The sequence below is a fragment of the Pelophylax lessonae genome (genome assembly GCF_965119305.1).
Source record: "Pelophylax lessonae genome assembly, chromosome: 5".
In the NCBI taxonomy this organism is placed as follows: Eukaryota; Metazoa; Chordata; class Amphibia; order Anura; family Ranidae; genus Pelophylax; species Pelophylax lessonae.
This window is the reverse complement of record NC_138772.1, coordinates 140,714,464-140,734,203: the sequence shown is the minus strand read 5'-3', so window position 1 is coordinate 140,734,203 and position 19,740 is coordinate 140,714,464. Positions and strand designations below refer to the sequence as shown.

At 46.4% G+C, this 19,740-nt stretch overlaps 1 protein-coding gene across 2 annotated transcripts in view; it reads right to left on the bottom strand.

Annotated features, from left to right (window-relative positions):
- WIPF3 (WAS/WASL interacting protein family member 3) overlaps positions 1-19,740 on the bottom strand; it is a 118,486-nt gene that overhangs the window by 10,606 nt on the left and 88,140 nt on the right. For both annotated transcript variants that reach the window (XM_082259585.1, XM_082259586.1), the window contains exons 3-6: positions 19,253-19,382; positions 10,079-10,195; positions 8,617-9,351; positions 826-966 (exon numbers count right to left, since the gene is read on the bottom strand). In XM_082259585.1, the coding sequence (XP_082115711.1) occupies positions 826-966; positions 8,617-9,351; positions 10,079-10,195; positions 19,253-19,382 (1,123 nt within the window). The remainder of the gene's footprint in view (positions 1-825; positions 967-8,616; positions 9,352-10,078; positions 10,196-19,252; positions 19,383-19,740) is intronic.

Below are 19,740 nucleotides of genomic sequence, written 5' to 3'. Positions count from 1 at the left end.
GCGTAATGGCGGCGATCTGCGATTTTTTTTTCGCGGTACTGTGACATTGCAGCGGACAGATCGGAGCCTTGACTGACATTTTTGACACTTTTTGGGTTACCAGTGACATTTCTACAGTAATCAGTGCTATACATATGCACTGTTACTGTAAAATTACACTGGCAGTGAAGGGGTTAACTTTTTTTGAGAGGGAGGGGTTGTGTGTGTCCCTAGGGGCGTGATTCTAACTGTGATTGGCTGTGGCTTGAGGTGTAGGAACAGTGATCAACGGTCCTACATAGTAGAACCGTATGATCACTGTTTCTACACAGGGGAGAATGACAGGCGGCTTGTTTACATCAGCCGCCTGCCTTTCTCCCTCTGCACCAACGATTGCCAAGTGACCGGCGGATATCGGGTCCGCCAGTCACGCGCAGGGGGGGGGGGGGTCCGTGACCGCGCGGGAGCGCGCCTCCGGGGGGCACGCGGGAGCTCCCTAGACCCTCACAGGCTAGCGACGTAGATCTACGTCACTCTGCCTGTGAGGGGCTGACCGCCGACGTATATAGTCGTGCGGCAGTCGGCAAGTGGTTAACAGGCCAGATTTTAAGTATTACCTTGGGGAGATGCAGACTAGAATACTGCAATCACTGAGCAGCAAATGAGGTCACCTGTGATGTAATTTAGTTATCTTGCAAACCTGGCCTGTTAGTGAGCCCCGAGGACCGGAGTTGAGGAACACTGTTCTAATGTATACCAGCAACTCTACAATCTTTTTCATTACATAAAGACATTCTATTCTATACTACAGCTGCTTATATGAAAAGGTGTAGAAGATAACATTACCAGGGCTAGGAGGACGATAAATTTGTGGAGATGACTTCCAGCCTGAGGACAGCTGATTAGACTGCGTCTTGCTGGACAACTCTGTGGATGGAGACCTCGCTGGGGGTGGTGGAGGAGGAGCTAGCCGCGCACCGCTGTTTGCTGAGTAAAGAATAAAAGGGTTAGGTCTACCATACAAAATGTTTCTTAATAACGCAAAGTTTCTATGCAACTTATTTTTTCCCTGGACAAAAGCTATAAAAATACAAAAAAAAAACCTTTTTGGAAAAAACAAAAAATACAAAGTTTACTTGGATCCTCGTGCCTCAAAGGGTAAGACAAATTAAACAATATATTTTACAATAAAGAACTTAGGGGCCAACTGTAGCAATTAACATGAGAGAAAAGTGGAATAGTCAGGTCAAATTTTTCATGTAGTGACAAAATAAAAGCGGAACTCCAGGCTCAAGAAAAAACTGAATTTTTGTAAAATCTTACCGTAAAATTCCTTTCTCTGAGTCCTCCGACAGTCGCCGCCACTTCATAATCTTCACTAATGGGGTAATTGACCTTTTCTCCGCAGGAGTAGCTAGGCAACAAGATTTGTTAATATCAAAGCTTTTAGCATATCACACCCCTAGGGGGTGGTCCCCTCAGTCAATACCTCCCTGCTTCCTGCATTCTCAACTCATTTTCAGTAGCATAGCAGTAGAGTACATAAACAAACCCCAAAAGAGGGGCGGGGGCAGCGACTGTCGGAGGACTCAGAGAAAGGAATTTTACGGTAAGATTTTACAAAAATTCAGTTTTCTCTTACGTCCTCCGACAGTCGCCGGCACTTCATAATCTTCACTAATGGGGACGTCCCAGAGCAGTGTAGACATGAGGGGTGGGAAAAAACGCAGCCGCGCCTAAAGCAACGCAGTACCCACGTCAGAAAAAAGAACCTTACCAAAGTAAGAGAACCAACTGGGCAACAGGAAAAACGTGCTCAACAGGAGCAACAACCCAGGAAGAACAAGTAACCTAGGAGTAAAGACACCCCAACAGCCAAGGACCCAAACAAGGGACCCTAAGGCACTGCCGCACTAAGAACTTTACGGCCAAAGGAAGCATCTGCCGATGCCTGAACATCCACCTTGTAAAATTTTGAGAAGGTGTGAACGGACGACCAAGTCGCCGCCTTACACACCTGGCCACAGAAGCCTGATGACGATAGGCCCAAGACGTACTCAGAGACCTGGTAGAGTGCGCCTTCACAGGGAAAGGAGGAACCTTCCCCTTCAAAGCATAGGCTTGCACAATGGTCTGTCTGATCCATTTGGCGATGGTCGCAGCCGACGCCGCCATGCCCTTCCGAGGTCCCTCTGGAAGGACAAATAGAGAATCCGACTTGCGAAAGGATTTCGTCGACGACAGTTAAACTCTGATCGCCCGAACCACATCAAAGGAATGCAAAGCCACCTCCTTTGGATGCTTAGGCTTCGCGCAAAGCGAAGGTAAGACAATGTCCTCATTGAGGTGAAATTCCGAGATCCTCTTCGGAAGAAAAGAAGGGTTAGGTCGTAAGACCACCTTATCCAAGTGAATCACCAAGTAGGGAGAGCTACAGGACAAGGCCGCCAGCTCCAATACCCTGCGAGCCGAAGTGATCGCCACCAAAAAGGCAACCTTCTTGGACAACAGAGACAACGAGATCTCCCTGATCTTCTCAAAGGGAGCATGCTGCAACACGAACAGAACAAGGTTCAAGTCCCATGGAGGTAAAGGGTCTGAAATCTGACCCTTAATCGTGGCCAACGCCAAACGCTGGTCCACGCCCGTTTGAAGGAAAGCCAACACTCTCGATACCGAGTATGAGCGAGGGGAAAACCCCCTGGACTCACACCAGGCAAAATACGCCTTCCAAGTACAGTAGTAAATTTTCCCCGAAGAGGCTTTTCTAGCTTTGATCAAAGTGGGAATGACCTCAGGGGAGAGACCCCTATCCTTCAGGACCTGGCTTTCAACAGCCAGGCCGTTAAAGCCAGCGACTGTAAAGCAGGATGGAATATCGGTCCTTGAGACAGGAGATCTTCTCGAAGAGGCAGACGCCACGGAGCGTTGACGGCCAGATTCACGAGGTCTGCGTACCAAGACCGGCGAGGCCAGTCTGGCGCCACCAGAATCACCGTGTGCGGTTCCGAGGCCTACCTGCGAAGGAGCCTGGACAGCAGCTGAATCGGTGGAAAGGCACACATTAGACGATACTGATGCTAGGGCGCCACTAACGCGTCTTAGGCGTCTGCCCGAGGATCGCGCGTCCTTGCCACGAACCTTTCCACCTTGTTGTTTAGACGAGACGCGAACAGGTCCACATCTGGGGAACCCCACTTCGCGCACAACATCTGAAAGACATCCGGGTGAAGGGACCATTCCCCCTGGTCCAGGGTCTGGCGGCTCAGATAATCCGCCTGCCAGTTCTCCACCCCCGGAATGTGAACTGCAGATATCGCCGGGACGTGCATCTCGGCCCAAGACAGAATGTCGGCTACTTCCCGAGCCACTCGGGCAATCCTGGTGCCCCCTTGGTGGTTGATGTAGGCCACCGCTGTGGCATTGTCCGTCTGCACCCGAACCGGACGGCCCTGAAGCCTGTCCGTCCAACGCAGAAGGCAGAGATTTATTGCTCGCAATTCCAGAATGTTGATCGGAAGGAAGGATTACTCCTCCGACCAAGTTCCCTGGGCGGACAGAACGCCCAGAACACCACCCCAGCCCGACAGGCTGGCATCCGTGGTGATTACCGTCCACGACAAAGGACGAAAGGACTTGCCCCCGACACCGCCGGGGACTGGTACCACCATAAAAGACCCCTTCGGGTGAGGCGGCTCAATGAAATCCGCAGATCCAGAGATTGCGGACGCCCGTCCCACTTGGCCAGGATCTCCGCCTGAAGTTCCCTCGTGTGAAACTGGGCGAAGGGAATCGCCTCGAAAGCCGAGACCATCAATCCCAGACACCTCATACACGTCCGGAGGGACGAGCACTGATTGTCCCTGAGGGACCTGACTTCGTTCTGAAGTGTCCGAAGCTTGTCTTCCGGCAGGAAGACCTTCGCTTGAACAGAGTCCAGGATCATCCCCAGGTAGGGGAGACGAGCCGACGGACACAGCGTTGACTTTGGAAAATTTATCGTCCAACCGAACTCCTGCAGAGTCTGCATCGTGATGGACAGGTCGTTCACCAGGCCCTGACTGGTCACAGACCGAATCAAGATATCGTCCAGATACCCCAGGACAGAGATGCCCTGGGCTCTCAATAAAGCCAGGACCGGCGCAAGCACCTTGGTGAAAACCCACGGAGCCGAAGCGAGACCAAAGGGTAACGCCACGAATTGGTAATGATCCTCCGCAATGGCGAATCGAAGGTACCTCTGGTGACCCTCGAAAATGGGGATGTGAAGGTACGCATCCTTCAAGTCGATGGAGGCCATGAATTCCCCCGGAACCAGGGCAGCCACCACTGAGCGCAGGGATTCCATGCGGAACTTGCGAACCCGCACAAAGCGGTTCAGAGCTTTTAAGTCCAAAATCAGACGTACCTTGCCCTCCTTTCTGGGCACAGTGAACAGATTGGAATAGAACCCACGAAATCTGTCCCGATGAGGTACCAAAACCACCACCCCCTGGGCCCGCAGGTCCCGCACCGCCAGGTGCAGATCCTGCAAGCGCTCCGGAGACAGCTGAAGATTTTAGGGAAAAAATCTGCCCGCCGGCCGAGAGAGAAACTCGATCTTGTATCCAGATCGAACGATTTCCTGAACCCACCTGTCCTGAATGCGGGCCAGCCAAGGTTGAAGAAAACCGAGCAAACGTCCCCCCACCCCGGAACCGGGTGAGGGCACCCCTTCAGGCCTGAATTGGCATGGGCAGCGGACCCGGACTGGCCGGACTTCTGCTTACCCGCCCACGGCTTTTTCTGGGAGCCTTGGCCCTTGAAGGGCTTGCCCTTATATTGCGACCGAAAGGCACGAAAGGACCCCTGAGAGGGCCTAAACGAAGTATTCTTCTTACCGCGAACAAACTTATTCTTGTGAGTTTGGGGTAAGAGAGTGCTCTTACCCCCGGAAATTCCCTTTATCAGAGTATCCAAAGACTCGCCAAAAAGGCGAGATCCCGCGTAGGGCAAATTAGCTAAAGACTTGCGAGATGATTGGTCAACCGACCAACATTTCAGCCATATCGGGCGACGGTTCAATACCGCCACACTTGAGAGGCGTGCAGCCAAAGGGACCAAATCCAAGTCCGCATCGCACAAATACATGACACCCTGATGAATTTGATCCACCATAGCCAATGTTGTCGGTGGAGCAGAGTCAGCCACCAGGGTGCGCCTGAGCACCTGCGCCCAATCCGCAATAGCCTGGGCTGCCAAAATGGAAGCAAAAATAGACTTCAGCATAGAACCAGCAACCGTATAAGCATGACGGGCAAGAGACTCCAATCTCCTGTCCGTAGGGTCCCGGAACACCGGGGTGTCCTCAGCAGGGATCGCAGTGGATTTATTCAAAACCTATCAAAACCGCCACCGCGTGATCCACCTGAGGCGGCACACACCAACGCTCATCAGTGGTGGGTGTAAAGGGATAACGCAGCTTGAACTTACTTGGCACAGTAAATGGCTTTAAATTGCGCCATTGCTCATCAACAGCGCGCTGAAATTCCGCAGGACAGGGAAAAACCTGCGCTGTCTTGCGTTTCCTTTGCGTCCCATAAGAGGACATCAAAGCAGGAGGACATGGTTCATCCTGCAAACGCAGGGTTTCCTTGATAGAAGCAACCAACTCATCCATGAGTGCAAGCTCTTCAGGCGAGCCAGGGGGAGAATTATCAACCCCTTCTACCTCAGCCTCCCCCTCAGACCCCCCAAGGTCCAGAGATGAGCGAGACCCTTAGAAGGGCACTCCAGCCATAGCAGCCCCATCGCCCTCTGAATCAGAGGAAATAGACAATCTGGGCCGTTTTGCGGATCGATCAGCCATTAGCATCTGCACCTGAGAAGCCAGGTTCGCCACAATAGCAGCCAGATCAGCCCCCTCGGGGGATGCAGCAGCCCCTTGGCCCCCCACCAAGGTGGGAGGAAACTTGCAATCCTGAGAATCCATGCCCCAGCAATAATTGAAAAAGGAGGACTGCCCCTTTAAGACCGCGGCGAGCGTAGCCCACCGCACACTACTGTATGTACCGACCCCCACAGGGATAAGGACACTGAGCAAGGAATTACAGGAAAAAGTAAAGATAAAAACCTGGAGAGACCACACAGGCTGCTGCCACCGATCGCTGTTCCAGAGCAAAAGGAAGTGATGCAATGACTGACCGCCCTATAAAGCCTATGCAGGCTACACAAACATGGCCGCTTGGCTGAGGCATTTTAGGCAATGAGAAAATGGCGCCGACATGTGGCAGTATGATCGATCGCCGCCAAAATGGCGGCGTTTGGGGCCAAAACACCGCGCCGTACCACACAGGGCCGGTCACCCTAATTTTGCCGCAAAAAAATGGCGGGACGCAGTAGCGGCCGCCGCACAGCATGTCCAAACCCAGTCTGCCCCATACTCTCACATAGCAGAGCGGGAGAGCCCCCCCCCCCCCCCCGCAGCCCACAGAAAGGCAGCTATTCCACATAGGAATCTGACAGGGAGCTCAGCAGATACACAGACATGCAGGGTCACACAGTCACAGACTGACACCCAAAACAGACAGGTCCCCACAGAATTGCACTTACCAGTCCGGATGGCGTGGGGAGCCTTCTCCAGCGACCAAACCGCTGCACTGAGGACAGGGAGTGTCGCAGTCAGGACGCAGTGGAACTGCGGTGCGAAACCGCAAATGGCGTCCGGTGAGGGAGCCACCTCACAGACAGCATCCCTGCAGCGAACAGGGATGGGTCGTTCAATATGCCAGGGAAACCTGAGCTGAACGCTCGATGGCAGGCTGGGAAGCCCCTGGCCCTGAACCCTGGGATCCAGGGCGGCCAGTCCGAGACCCAGCTCCGCATGATCATCTTCATCCGAAGAAACTAAACTAATGCTGAGAAAAAGAACAGCTAAGTAAAAGAAAGAGAAAAATACTCAAAATAAAATCAAAAAGAGGATAGAAGGCTGAGACTGAAAGCCCCAGCACAGGATCAGCCAGCTACTCCTAAGCTAGGCATTAGAAACTGAGTTGAGAATGCAGGAAGCAGGGAGGTATTGACTGAGGGGACCACCCCCTAGGGGTGTGATATGCTAAAAGCTTTGATATTAACAAATCTTGTTGCCTAGCTACTCCTGCGGAGCAAAGGTCAATTACCCCATTAGTGAAGATTATGAAGTGGCGGGGACTGTCGGAGGACGTAAGAGAAACAATGTTTGCATTGCTAGAGCTGCATTGTTACAGGAAATAATTGTATTTCTCCCAGCACTGAGAAATCTTCTTACCTATTAATGGCACTAATGGTCTTTTGACCCTTTGGTACTTACTAGGCGCTTTTCCACTGCATGGTATGGCTCAGTTTGGCGCTTTTCCACTGCATGGTACCGCATGGTACAGGTTAGAACGGTTCGGTACAGCGGCGCTTTTCCACTACATGGTACGGCTCGGTACGTCTCGCTTAAACAGTACCACCTTGGTTGGGGTTCCAAGCAGGCCGATACCATATCCCACAATCCTTTGCATGCAGCCTTGATTGTTTGTCACTACTAGCCACTGATTGGTCAGAGATTAGTTGTAATCCCACCCACTTACTACTTTAGTGGAAAAGCAAACTGAGCCGAGTAGAGCCTATACAGTGCTGAAACGTGCCGACTCGTACCACGCAGTGGAAAAGCAAACTGAGCCGAGCTGGGCCAAGAAGTGCCAAGCCGGTACTTGCAGTGGAAAAGTGCCAACTGTGTGGCCCTCAGGGCCCCTGCAGATAGTAGTATGTGTTTTTCTGACCTACTGTTGGTGCTTCCTTTACCACTTATCTACTGGGCACTCTTACCCCCTTCTAGCCCAGGCCAATTTTCAGCCTTTATCAATTTTTTTTACACAAATATAGCTTTCTTTTGGTGGTATGTAATATCCACTGTTTTTTTTTTTTATTTTTTCTAAACAAACTTTTGCGTTTTTTTAGCAAAAAATAAAAAAAATTTTAATTTTGAAAAAATTCCCTGCGGCTTTTCTTTCCTGTCAGCGTGAAAAAATAAAAGCCGATAAGCGGCTTGTGTTTACATCCACGATCAGCTGTCATTGGACACAGGGCCGCTGTGATTGGCCCTTTACTCTGATCTGTGATCAGTTGATTTCGAGGAGTGATCATGGGAGGATGTCAATAGACGCACTCTCGGCAAAGTAAGTCCGTACTGTAGCCATCATTCAGCATAGTGTGGGTGGGAAGGGGTTAAAGCGGTAGTAAATGGCAGCAAGAAAAGTAAAAAAATTGGGACCCGGGCAGTTTAAGTCATAATGTGGTAGTATGCAGTGGATACTAGCACACTGATAAATTATTAAACTATCTGCTGGTTCTAATTTAGGTTCTATTATAGGGAGAAAGGAGCTTAGCTTTCAACAAAGACTGATTGACTGCCAACTGTTGCCAACTGTTGTGTGTTTCTCTAGGTTTTCTTGCTTCAGTTTTCCTTCCTCAGTCCATATGTTGCCACCCCTCCCCTTTAGCATGACACAGCTGTGCGGATCAGAAAATAGAAAATATCTGCTCCCGTGATGTAAAAAAAAAGCTTGCCCTTTAAAAAAAAAAAGGAAGGGAATGAATCCCCAAAGTTTTTACAAACCATCACATGTGTATTACCTGCAGTTTTGGGTCTTCCATGCCCAGGCACAGGAGGGACAGAAGGTCTACCTGGAGGACCTTTCAGCGGTCGAGGAGGAGCATTATTTTGGTCAGCATTAAAAATTTGTGGTGGTGGCGGCAACGGCTCAGATAACCTTCGCCTGGCTGATGTTGTCATTGGATGAAAAGGAGGAGGTGGAGGCGGTGGGAGATCACTAGAATCAGGTGGCATAGGAAAAGTGTCCTCTTCTATCCTCATGTGTGAGGAAGGTGGACGTGCTGGCGGAAGAGGCGGTGGAACATCTCTGATATCAGGTGGTGAAGGAGATGGGCTTCTCCTGCCAGCATATCCTGTTGGTGGAGCAGGAGGAGGATGAAGAGGAGGGGGAGGTGGAGGCGGTGGGAAAGACTGGGAGTTAGGTCTTTGAGTTCTTGGCTTGTCATGTGTATATAATGGTGGAGGTGGGGGTGGTGGGGCACTAAACTCTCTGAATTGGGAACTAGGATGCGGGGGTGTTTGCGAAGTTGGCATCACCAGCTGAGGTTTGTTGCTTGAAGGTGGAACTGGAGGTGGTGCTGGAGGAGAATGACCAAGGATTGTTGGTCGTGGTGGTGGAGGTCTAGCTGCTATAGTAGCTGGAGCAGAAGCAGGTGGAGGCTTAGGTAGATCATGTCTTGCATTACTCGGAGGTTGATCATGCTGCTTCGGAACATTTGCTTTTCCTCCTAGAAGCTGTGGAGCATTTTTGTTTCCTGCATTTAGAATAGATAGATAAAATTTTAAATATTTCCAATATAAATTCAAAATCACAATCTACGCTGACAATGTAGAGTGAACTGAATAAACAGAATGTACCATGAAAGTGAAGGTGAGGTTTCAAAAGATACAACAGTGCAGTTGTATAAAAGAAAGTAGACACACCACTATAAATACAAAGTCAAGCAATTTAAGTTCTGTTCATGATATCTCTAAATGTCTTTAGAGGTTCATTTATACAGCTAAAATACAGTATATTTAATGCCAACGGATGTATTAAAGATAGCTAAACTAAATTACAAATCATTCAGGAAATGGATCACATAGTTCACACTACAAACAAGCTTTTAAAGCTTCTGTAAAGCTGGCATGAAATCAGACTTAAGCTGGATACACACTATCCAACTTTTGTGGTTAGATTTCCTTCAGATTTACCTTTTCTATGTAGTGCAAGGGCCTGCCAGATTGCATACAAATTGAAAGTGTTTAGGTTTGACCTCATATTATATGGTTTTAGTAAATCTAAAGGAAAAAGTCTTCAGAAAATCTTATAGTGTGTATGGCCCATAAGAGTGTCACTGTACATATCCTTGAAAATGTATAAATAAAAGTAGAGTTGCACTTTAAGTATGTGGCTAATGTTTACATTCATTTTTAGATGCTATGTCTAGAAAACAGAAAAAATAAACTATTTAAAAAATGGCCACATCCTCCATTTCTTACCTGATGAATCTCTCTGACCCGAAGGTTTAAGCACCGGGAATCCACCAGCAAAAAGACCACCACTAGGGGGTGCCATGGCACTCCTACCATTTCCTGTACCCGCATTTTTTTTTGCTCCTACACAAAAACAAGGGATGAAATGAATGGTTATGCTACATTAACAAACATATTTTTTTCATATGCAGCACATTTAAAAACTAAATTAAAAGGGTTTACAAATTTACAGACTACACGTGTTTAAAGTGTTACTAAACAGTAAAATCAGTCTGTATCCGCAGTAAAGCATGCTTGTTATACTAACTGTGGAACCTAAGGGGTAAATCCTCTGCATTGTGTAAAAAGGCCATCTGATTCTGACTTCCACTTCTTCCACAGTTCCCAATCCATCTGCTGATAGTACAGATCCTTGGGTGCACTCAGCACTTTCTCAGTTTGGCGTGTATTGCTAGAGAATTTTTTTTTTGGGGGGGGGGTGCATTTTATTGGGACAGTGCCAACCAGTGCTGTGCAGACAGAGGGTCAAGGGTTATGCAGCTTCATAGGACAGTCCGAGGAGGATGAAAACTCCTCCTACAAGCTTTAACCGGACATTAATAGAAGTCACAAGACTGCTATATACTGATGAGAAAATATATTTAGCAGTTTATATTTACTAAAATAATTGCATTTCCATGTTCTGTGTTATGTGGGAGACCAGCTATAGTGAATGCAGGCTCCTGGGTTTGGTTAACACTTTAATACCAGCATCTTCTTTTATCGATTTTAATTTAAACATTCAAAAATATATATAGCGAGCTCTGTCTTGGTGTCTTTTATTTAGCAAGCTTAAGGCCCCTTTCACACATACGGACCGTTCAGATCCGCCTGTCAGTTTTTTAGGTGGATCTGAATGGATGCCCCATGCATCTCTATGGGGCATCGGATGTCAGCGGAAACATGTCCGCTGACATCCAATCTGATCCTGTCCGTCAAATCCGGACAGATGGAAAGCCTATTTTCCATCCGTCTGGCGGATTGGATCAGATAAGAACGGACAGGCGGTCTGTTCTCATCCGATTCCCCCCATAGAGGACAGCGGGGATCTGAGGCCTCCATCTGATGTCATCTGCCTGCTCAGCGGGGATCAGCGGATCGATCCCCGCTGAGAAAAATGGAGTCCGCCGACGGCGCAGACGGGTGTAAAAGGCCTAAGACCAAATCAACATGATTTTATTAGCAAGTTAAAGTGCACTTAGCACGCATGCACTTAACATGAAAAAAATATATGAATGCTAAGTACTATGTAGGTTTATAGCTTTACATGCCTCCCAACTTTTGAACTTGATAAAGAGGCACGGTATTTAAATGGGCCAGCACACAATCCCCCTTTCAGTACAGAATCTCCCCTCCACTCAAAGGTGAAGCTGAGGAGGAGCTTCCCTTCACAGTAAGGCTTCTTCACAGTAAAAGCTGCGAAAATGTGGGGCAGACTCCTTCAAGAGCTGATTTTGGCTAGCTAGGTTGTTTAAAAAGGGCCTGGATTCTTTCCTAAATGCACATAATATAACTGGATACTAATAATATTTATAGGTAAAGTTAATCTGGGGAATATCCTATTGCCTCTAGGGGATATTCCTCTAGGGGAATCAGGAAGGAATTTTTTCCACTGCTGGAGAAAATTGGATAATGCTTTATTGTTTTTTTTTGGCTTCCCCTGGATCAAATGTGGGCAAATGATAGTGTATATGGAGGTTTTGTGTTTTTTTTTTTTGGGGGGGGGGGGGGGGGGCAGTGCCATCGTAAGAGCATTAAAGGGCCCCGGGCAATGCAGTGCACTGGGGCCCTGCCTACTCAATCACCCACGAGAATAAAAATGCTAATTATCGATAAGGCGATATTTATTGGTACAGCAGTGCAAGGCTAATGACAGCTTCCAAGTTTGGCAGCTGGGTCCGGTGAACACATACACGGACGGGAGTCAGACTCGACTGTCCTGTGTGTGCCTGTTCCCGTGGAGGCAGACAGACATTTCTGCAGTTGTGGGCTCCCCCTCCATGGCCCAAGTGGCTTGACAGCAGTGTAGGGCCAACAGGTGCTTGCCACCTGCTAAGTTCTGTGGCGGGATGCACACAGGAGCCGGGACTAATGCTTGGCTGGGTCGCTGGACAGGTGGGGCCCCCCCGGGCAAATGGGGCCCCCCGGCAACTGCCCAGCATGCCCATTCGGTAAGATGGCCCTGGGGGAGAGGGGGTGAACTGGGTAGGCTGCAGGGGAATTTTTCATATGAATGAGCTAATAAAGCTCATCCATATGCAAATCCCACAATCAACTGATTCATACACTGGGTCATTTATATGCAAATCCAGCAGCATTCTGCATATAAATGACTTGGGCTGTGTGCACAGTGTACAGGGTAAAGTCTTTGTGGGATTCTGCCCCTATACACAGTACAGCAGGAGCAGGGTCAAAAAGGAGCAGCAAGACAATCTGAGCCTGTTGGAAGGTATGGGTTTTCTTCTTCTGATAATGCCTTTACTTGCTTTTCTTTCCAGAATGATGCCGCCATCTTTGCTCAGGCAATACCCAGGGTCAATATCAACTTCATGGGCTTAGATGCTGACCCAGGGATGGCACAATCCTGTAAATCCTGGTGCCTGTGCATATCTTGGCTGTGTCCGAAGCAAGTCACAAGGAAAAGAACTGCATCAGGGGCCCAATCTGCATTAAAGTTACAATGTTACAGTCCGATCACTGTAGGAAAGGAGACTGAGGAAATATTTTCCAATGCCCGCAGAAGGCTAATGACATAGGCAAAGTCACTTGTCTGGAACTCAAAAACAGCTTTTAACGATAACAGAGTTTTTAAAAGAATACTGTTACTGTATATTGTGAGACCAGGTGTTTATTAATTCAGACTTTTAGAGCCGGTTCACATTAGCGCGACTTGTCAGGTGACTTGTCAGCCTGACAAGTCGCGCTCCCTCGAGGTCCATTGACCGCTACAGGACCCGTTCTAATAGGAGCGACACAAGTCGCTCCGACTTAGAAAAAGGGTCCTGTACTATTTCGGGGCGACCTCGGAGCGAATTGCATAGACTTCCATTATGTGAAGTCCCTACAAGTCGCTCCGAAGTCGTGGTGCAATGTAATGCACAAGTCGCCCCCAAAGTAGTAAGGAGTCGTGTCGCGCTAATGTGAACCGACTCTTAAAATTACTAAAAGGTTAATTTTAAAAAATATAGCTACAGACATCTATACGACATTGTGGTCAGGTCTGGCAGTAACAGTTTTAGGTTTGAAAGCAGCAATTATCTGATTGTCATATGACCAAGACTACCAAACATGCCACATAAACATAACACTATAATATATCCATAAAAATGTATTAATATTTCATTAGAGGGGCATCCATCACACTTTGCAACTGGTTAATTTGTGGGAAACATAAGAGCAATTAGAGACTATGGACATGATAGACACACCCCAAAAAATGTCATCAGTGTACACAGGGCATGCCTAGTACGTCCAGTCCTTCTGCTCTGCTGCCGGGATCCCCCCTGTCCCGGTACAATGCAATTCAGCTATGATTAATCACAGCTGCATTGAAGAGTATACAGAGAAGGCCCCGGCAGCAGGAGCTGTAAAAAAAAAAAATAAATAAAGGTCTGGCAATTTTTATCAACAACATTGCTCAGCCATGATTACAGAAAGTTACAGAATGAAACATTGTAACTTTATGTTTATTCATTTACAGCTCAAAGGGGTGAGCTTCAATCTGCAAATAAAGTCAGTTGGGACTTGTTCACACTAAATCTCTAACGCTTAAAGAGGTTGTAAACTCGTTTGAGTTTTTTTTTTTTTTTTTTACACCCTGCAAAAGAAAGACATAATGAGCTAGTATGCATCGCATATTAGCTCATTATGCAATACTTACCTCAGAACGAGCCCCCGCCGTGCCGCTCACTCACCTCTATGACGAGCGACATGTCTAGTCGCCCGTCTTCCGGGATCGCGGCATCCGGCCATCTGATTGGCCGGAGCCGCGGTGACGTCACTCCCGCGCACGCTCGCTAGAGCCGACAGTCACGGCACAGGGCTCTGAAGGAACGGCACGATCGGCCGTTCCTTCAGAGCGCATGCGCCAGTGACGTCACTGGCGACATGTAAGGTAAATATCTCCTAAACGGTACATGTTTAGGAGATATTTACAGTACCTATAGGTAAGCCTTATCATAGGCTTACCTATAGGTACAAGTTGTAGAGGAGGGTTTACTTCCTCTTTAACAAATGCTCCTATAGTGTTTGTATGACGTTAGTATAGGTGTCAATGACCTTTAGTATGGGGTGTTTTACAAGCGTTAAAAATAATCTATAAACGCCCTAAGCGTGGTTTCAGCCTGTTCGATGAGCATTAAAGCACATTAAAACTGCTCCACAATGGAAAGTGACAGTAAAAATAATTTTAACACACCGCAACCGCATCGAAACTGCGCCTGCCAGAGCGCCTGCGAAGTGCTATCATAGACTTGAATGAGAAGCGTTGAAAAGCTTTGAACGCCTACTGACTCAATATGAGGCTTGAACGCTAACCCTTCATGTTTTGATAGTGTGCACAGTAGAATGCGCTGTCTGTTGTATCTCAAACTCCTGCTTTTAATGCCAGTGTGAACTTAGCCTAAAAGTGAATGTAAAGTCTTGTTTTTTTTTCTATTAAAATAACAAACATGTTATACTTACATTTTCTGTGCAGTTGGTTTTGCACAGGGCAGCCCAGATCCTCCTCTTCTCGGGTCCCTGGCTGAAGCTCCTGGCCCCTCCCTCCTGTTGAGTGCCCCCCACAGCAAGCAGCTTTCTATGGGGGCACCCGAGCAGAGCTGCAGCTCCATGTATTCCTTCAGACAGAGGTGACATTTAGCACTGTCCACTCTCTCTCCTGATTGGCTAACTGAGTTTAATTGACAGCAGTGGGAGCCAATGGCACCGCTGATGTGTTTCAGCCTATCAGCAGAGAGAGTCCCAGGCGGCTGAGGCACTCTCATGGACATCACTGGTTAGAGAGGGGGCTCAGGGGGGGCTACTGCACACAGAATGCTTTTTATCTTAATGCATAGAATGCATTAAGATAAAAACCTTCTGACTTTACAACCCCTTTAAAGCAACCTGACAAGTTAAAGAAAAAAAAAAGTGCTTTTTTTTTTGTTTTGTTTTTTCATATAATTTTCCACGGTTGAAACCCCTACTAACCCTTCATTTACTCTAATCAGCCCTAATTTAGAGATGTCCCGAACTGTTCGCCGGCGAACAGTTCCCGGCGAACTTCGCATGTTCGTGTTCGCCTCGGCGGGCGAACATATGCGATGTTCGGTCCGCCTCCTACTATACATCATCATTGAGCAAACTTTGACCCTGTACCTCACAGTCAGCAGACACATTCCAGCCAATCAGCATACCCTCCCTCCCAGACCCTCCCACCTCCTATAAAAAAGCAAGGACAGCATCCATCTTAGATCATTTCTGAAGCTGCAGAGTTAGTTAGAGCAGGGAGAGGGCTGCTGTTGCTGCTGAATTGATAGGGAAATCATTAGCTAGGCCAGTGTTTGGTGTCCACTCCTGCTGTAAGGACAGCATCCTGACAGCACCCCAAAAAGCCCTTTTTAGGGCTGGCATTTCAGTCTGCTTTTATTTTTTATTTTTTCTATATATTTATTAGGCATTTTTGGAGGCAGGCATGACTTTTTTGGGATTGGTGTCGGGGGGGGGGGGGGTCTAAAAAGTGTACCTGTGAAGTTTCAGCTCTGTAGCATGCCCAGAACCAGAAAAAAAAGATCATATAGGTGTAAAAGGAGGGTTCCCACCATCCCTGCTCTACTACAAAATGATCTTTTTTTCTGGTTCTGGACATGCTACAGAGCTGAAACTTCACAGGTACGCTTTTTAGACCCCCCAGACACTAAATCACACACAAAAAAAGTTTTTAAAAATTGTCATTTTTGATAGAGAGACAATTATTGGAAAAATTAAAAAAAAAAAAAAAATTCTTTGGATTTATTGTCTGGGGGGTCTAAAAAGTGTACCTGTGAAGTTTCAGCTCTGTAGCATGTCCAGAACCAGAAAAAAAAATTAGAATTAGGGTTAGGGCTAGGGCTAGGGTTAGGGTTAGGGCTAGGGTTAGGGCTAGGGTTAGGGCTAGGGTTAGGGTCAGGGCTAGGGTTAGGGTTATTTTTAGTGCTTAGGGTTAGAGGGTTAGAGGGGTAGGGGTAGGGTTACTAACTCTAACCCTAAGTATCTTACCATAACCCTAACCCTATCCCCTAACACTAAACCTAACCCTCTAACCATAACCCTAACCCTCTAACCTTAACCCTAACCCTCTAAGCCTAGCCATAAAAATAACCCTAACCCTAAACCTAACCCTAACCCTAATCCTAACCGTAACCCTCTAACCTTAAACTTAACGCCCTAACCCTAGCCCTAACTCTAGCCCTAACCCTAATTCGTAATTTTTTTCTGGTTCCGGACATGCTACAGAGCTGAAACTTCACAGGTGCACTTTTTATTTATTTATTTTTTTCACAAAAAAAGTGCTTTATTGAGATAATAAAGATATTAACAAAAAATAACATAGTAATTCAGCAATGTCAGTAATATATCACATTGAGTGTCACACACTTCCTCAGCATACAGGGAAAAATACACAGTATAATCGGTAATTATAAGGCTCATGGTACAAGTAAGATTGCATAAGTAGTTTAGCACGGAGCAAGCGATGGATGGTTAGATATGGTTAGGTATAAAAAAAAAAAAGAAGTGTGGATACGTAGCATTGTCAAGTATCTGTCAATATTCATAAATGTAACAATAGCATTCCTATCAGTAGTCACCATAAAGTGAGGTATAAAGGGGGACAATTTAAGAAAGGAAAGGAAAAAGAGAAAGAAGAGTAAAGGAGATTGGAGGGGGGGAGGGGAAACATAAGGGTAAAAGGGAGTGGGTAGAGGTTACTATCTCCAGGACAGTAGGAGGGTTAATCTTTTTAGACCCCCCCGACACTAAACCCAAAGAAAGTTTTTTTTTTTTTAATTTATTTATTTTATTTTTTTTTAATTTTTCCAATAATTGGTTCTCTATCAAAAATGACAATTTTTAAGAACTTTTTTTGTGTGATTTGGTGTCTGGGGGGGGGGGGGGGGTCTAAAAAGTGTACCTGTGAAGTTTCAGCTCTGTAGCATGTCCAGAACCAGAAAACAAATTAGAATTAGGGTTAGGGTTATTTTTAGTGCTTAGGGTTAGAGGGTTAGGGTTAGAGGCGTAGGGGTAGGGTTACTAACTCTAACCCTAAGTATCTCACCGTAACCCTAACCCTATCCCCTAACACTAAACCTAACCCTAACCCTTAAAGCCCAGTTCCTGTCCCATTTTGGTCGGTTCTGGTCTGTTTGCAGATGTTTGCGGTGCGTTAAACGGGGAGTTTGGTCTGTCAGAGTTTGGTCTGTCACTGTGAAGCGGGCGTAACCCTTACACTACCTGAACGATACAACATCATACCTGATCGTATGCACACACTGGTTGTTTTAAAGCACGTTATTCCAAACAATTTAGGAATGTTAGGTGATTTATGTCCTTTATTGATTAAAACCCGACTCTGCGTCAACGACATCATTTTCCATGGGAGTTTTGCCATGGATCTCCCTCCGGCATGCCACAGTCCAGGCGTTCGTCCCCTTGAAACAACTTTTCCATCAATATTGTGGCCAGAAAGAGTCCCTGTGGGTTTTAAAATTCGCCTGCCTATTGAAGTCTATGGCGGTTCGCAATGTTCGCCGGTTCGCGAACATTTGCGGAAGTTCGCGTTCGCCGTTCGCGAACATTAAATTTTATGTTCGCGACATCACTACCCTAATTACCTCCTTATTCTCCTTCTCCATTCAATTATAATTTTTCTGGTGATTTTTTGTTTTATTATTATTAATTAATATTTAAACTCTTTTCTGTTTTTGCTTGCTTTGTTCAATAATATTTTTACACCTTTTACATTTATTTACACGTATCACACACAAAAAAATTACAAAAAAATTCGTAAATTTGTAAATAACTTTGCAATGCTTTGTACCAGAATCATAATTATCACTGTTGCAGAACAATATTCACAAAAAGAAAGCTTTGTTTGTCCTTAAAAAATAATATATGTATTACAATGTTATCTTAAGTAATGACAAAATTATCGCCGAATAAACAGGCTCATAGAAGAAATTTGAAAATTGCTCTGGTCCATAACGGGTGAACCGGTGTGAGAGCCGAAGTGGTTAATAGAGTTTCCCTCTTCCATGAAATCTTACATCAGTGCCAGAGGTTATATTTATTAGGTCTTCATAAAAAAACACAATAAAATTTTATATTAAAGTAGGCCATCTGCCTAGCTGTTCTGTAAAATATGTCCTAAAAGTAAACCAGATTATCAAGTTAAACCTTCAAAGTGTATTGTGGCCAGGGCTGCTGTTAGAAATCACGGGGCCCCAAACAACCTACCTGGCAGCCCCCCCCCCCCCTCGAATTTATCAAAACAAAATTTTCACAAAAAATACACTAAAATCATTTTTAGCAGACACAAACATAACAGAGAACCTGTGTGAATTAGCCCTTTTTAATTGTTTTTTACATTTAAAAAAAAAAATGTATAACTTTTCTTTTTAATCTTAAAAATGTTTACAATTATTTTATTTTACAGTTTTTAAAATTTCTTCACAGGACAGGGAATCTAGCAGCGCTGCGGTAGTGGGGGGGGGGGGGGGGACACAGTGAAAGGGGGACACACAGAAGGGGGGTTAGACGCAGCCAGAACAGGGAGGGGGATCTGTGTCGGAGAAGCAATTACAGGAATAATGCCGTGTGTCTCTCCCTGCAGCAGGTGAAAGTTGACAGGAGGGGGGAAAAACTTTCTTATAGCTGCTGCAAAGAGCCGCACAAAGCTTCCTTCTGTAATTGCTCCTCCGCCCAACAGCACAATTCCCGTGCTGTTGGGACCCCCCTTGTGCCCGGGCCCCCTACAGGAGGACTGGTGTTCCTCCCCTATCAGCGGCCCTGATTGTGGCCAATTAATAAAGTGGGAGCATTGATATATAAAAGATACCAGTAAACATCACGGACTGAAAAAGAAATAAAGAAAATACACATTTAGTAAAATGGAGCCGCTCTTACCATCAATTACTGGAGCACTGCGATCGTTGACTTCTGCAACCTTTCTTAATCGTGCCCCTTTGTGAATGTCAGACAGTAACGCAGATCTGCCTCCTGACTCTGGTTTCAGGTTTGGTGCTGCTGAACGACCCTTTGAAGTAAAAACATATTTTCAAAATTTAGAGAAAATCACTCATACTGTATATGCCTTTTTATTTTTTTTGTTCAACATCAGTGCTGCCTGTATTGTTCTTTGTACAAATAAAAATTGATAAAAACCATAAATAACTAGAACACAACTAATACCAATAGCCTGAGACACCTCAGGGCAGCCTTTTTCAACCAGGGTGCCTAGGCATGCTGGGGTGCCTTCAGCTTTCTTCAGGGATGCCTTGGCAAAATGCCTAGAATATGAATACATAAATAAGCCAGTGGGTAGATCAAGCCTACCTTTTAGTTACACAAAGCCACAGGTTATCATTGTGCACCATTACAACCTTCTAGCCGCC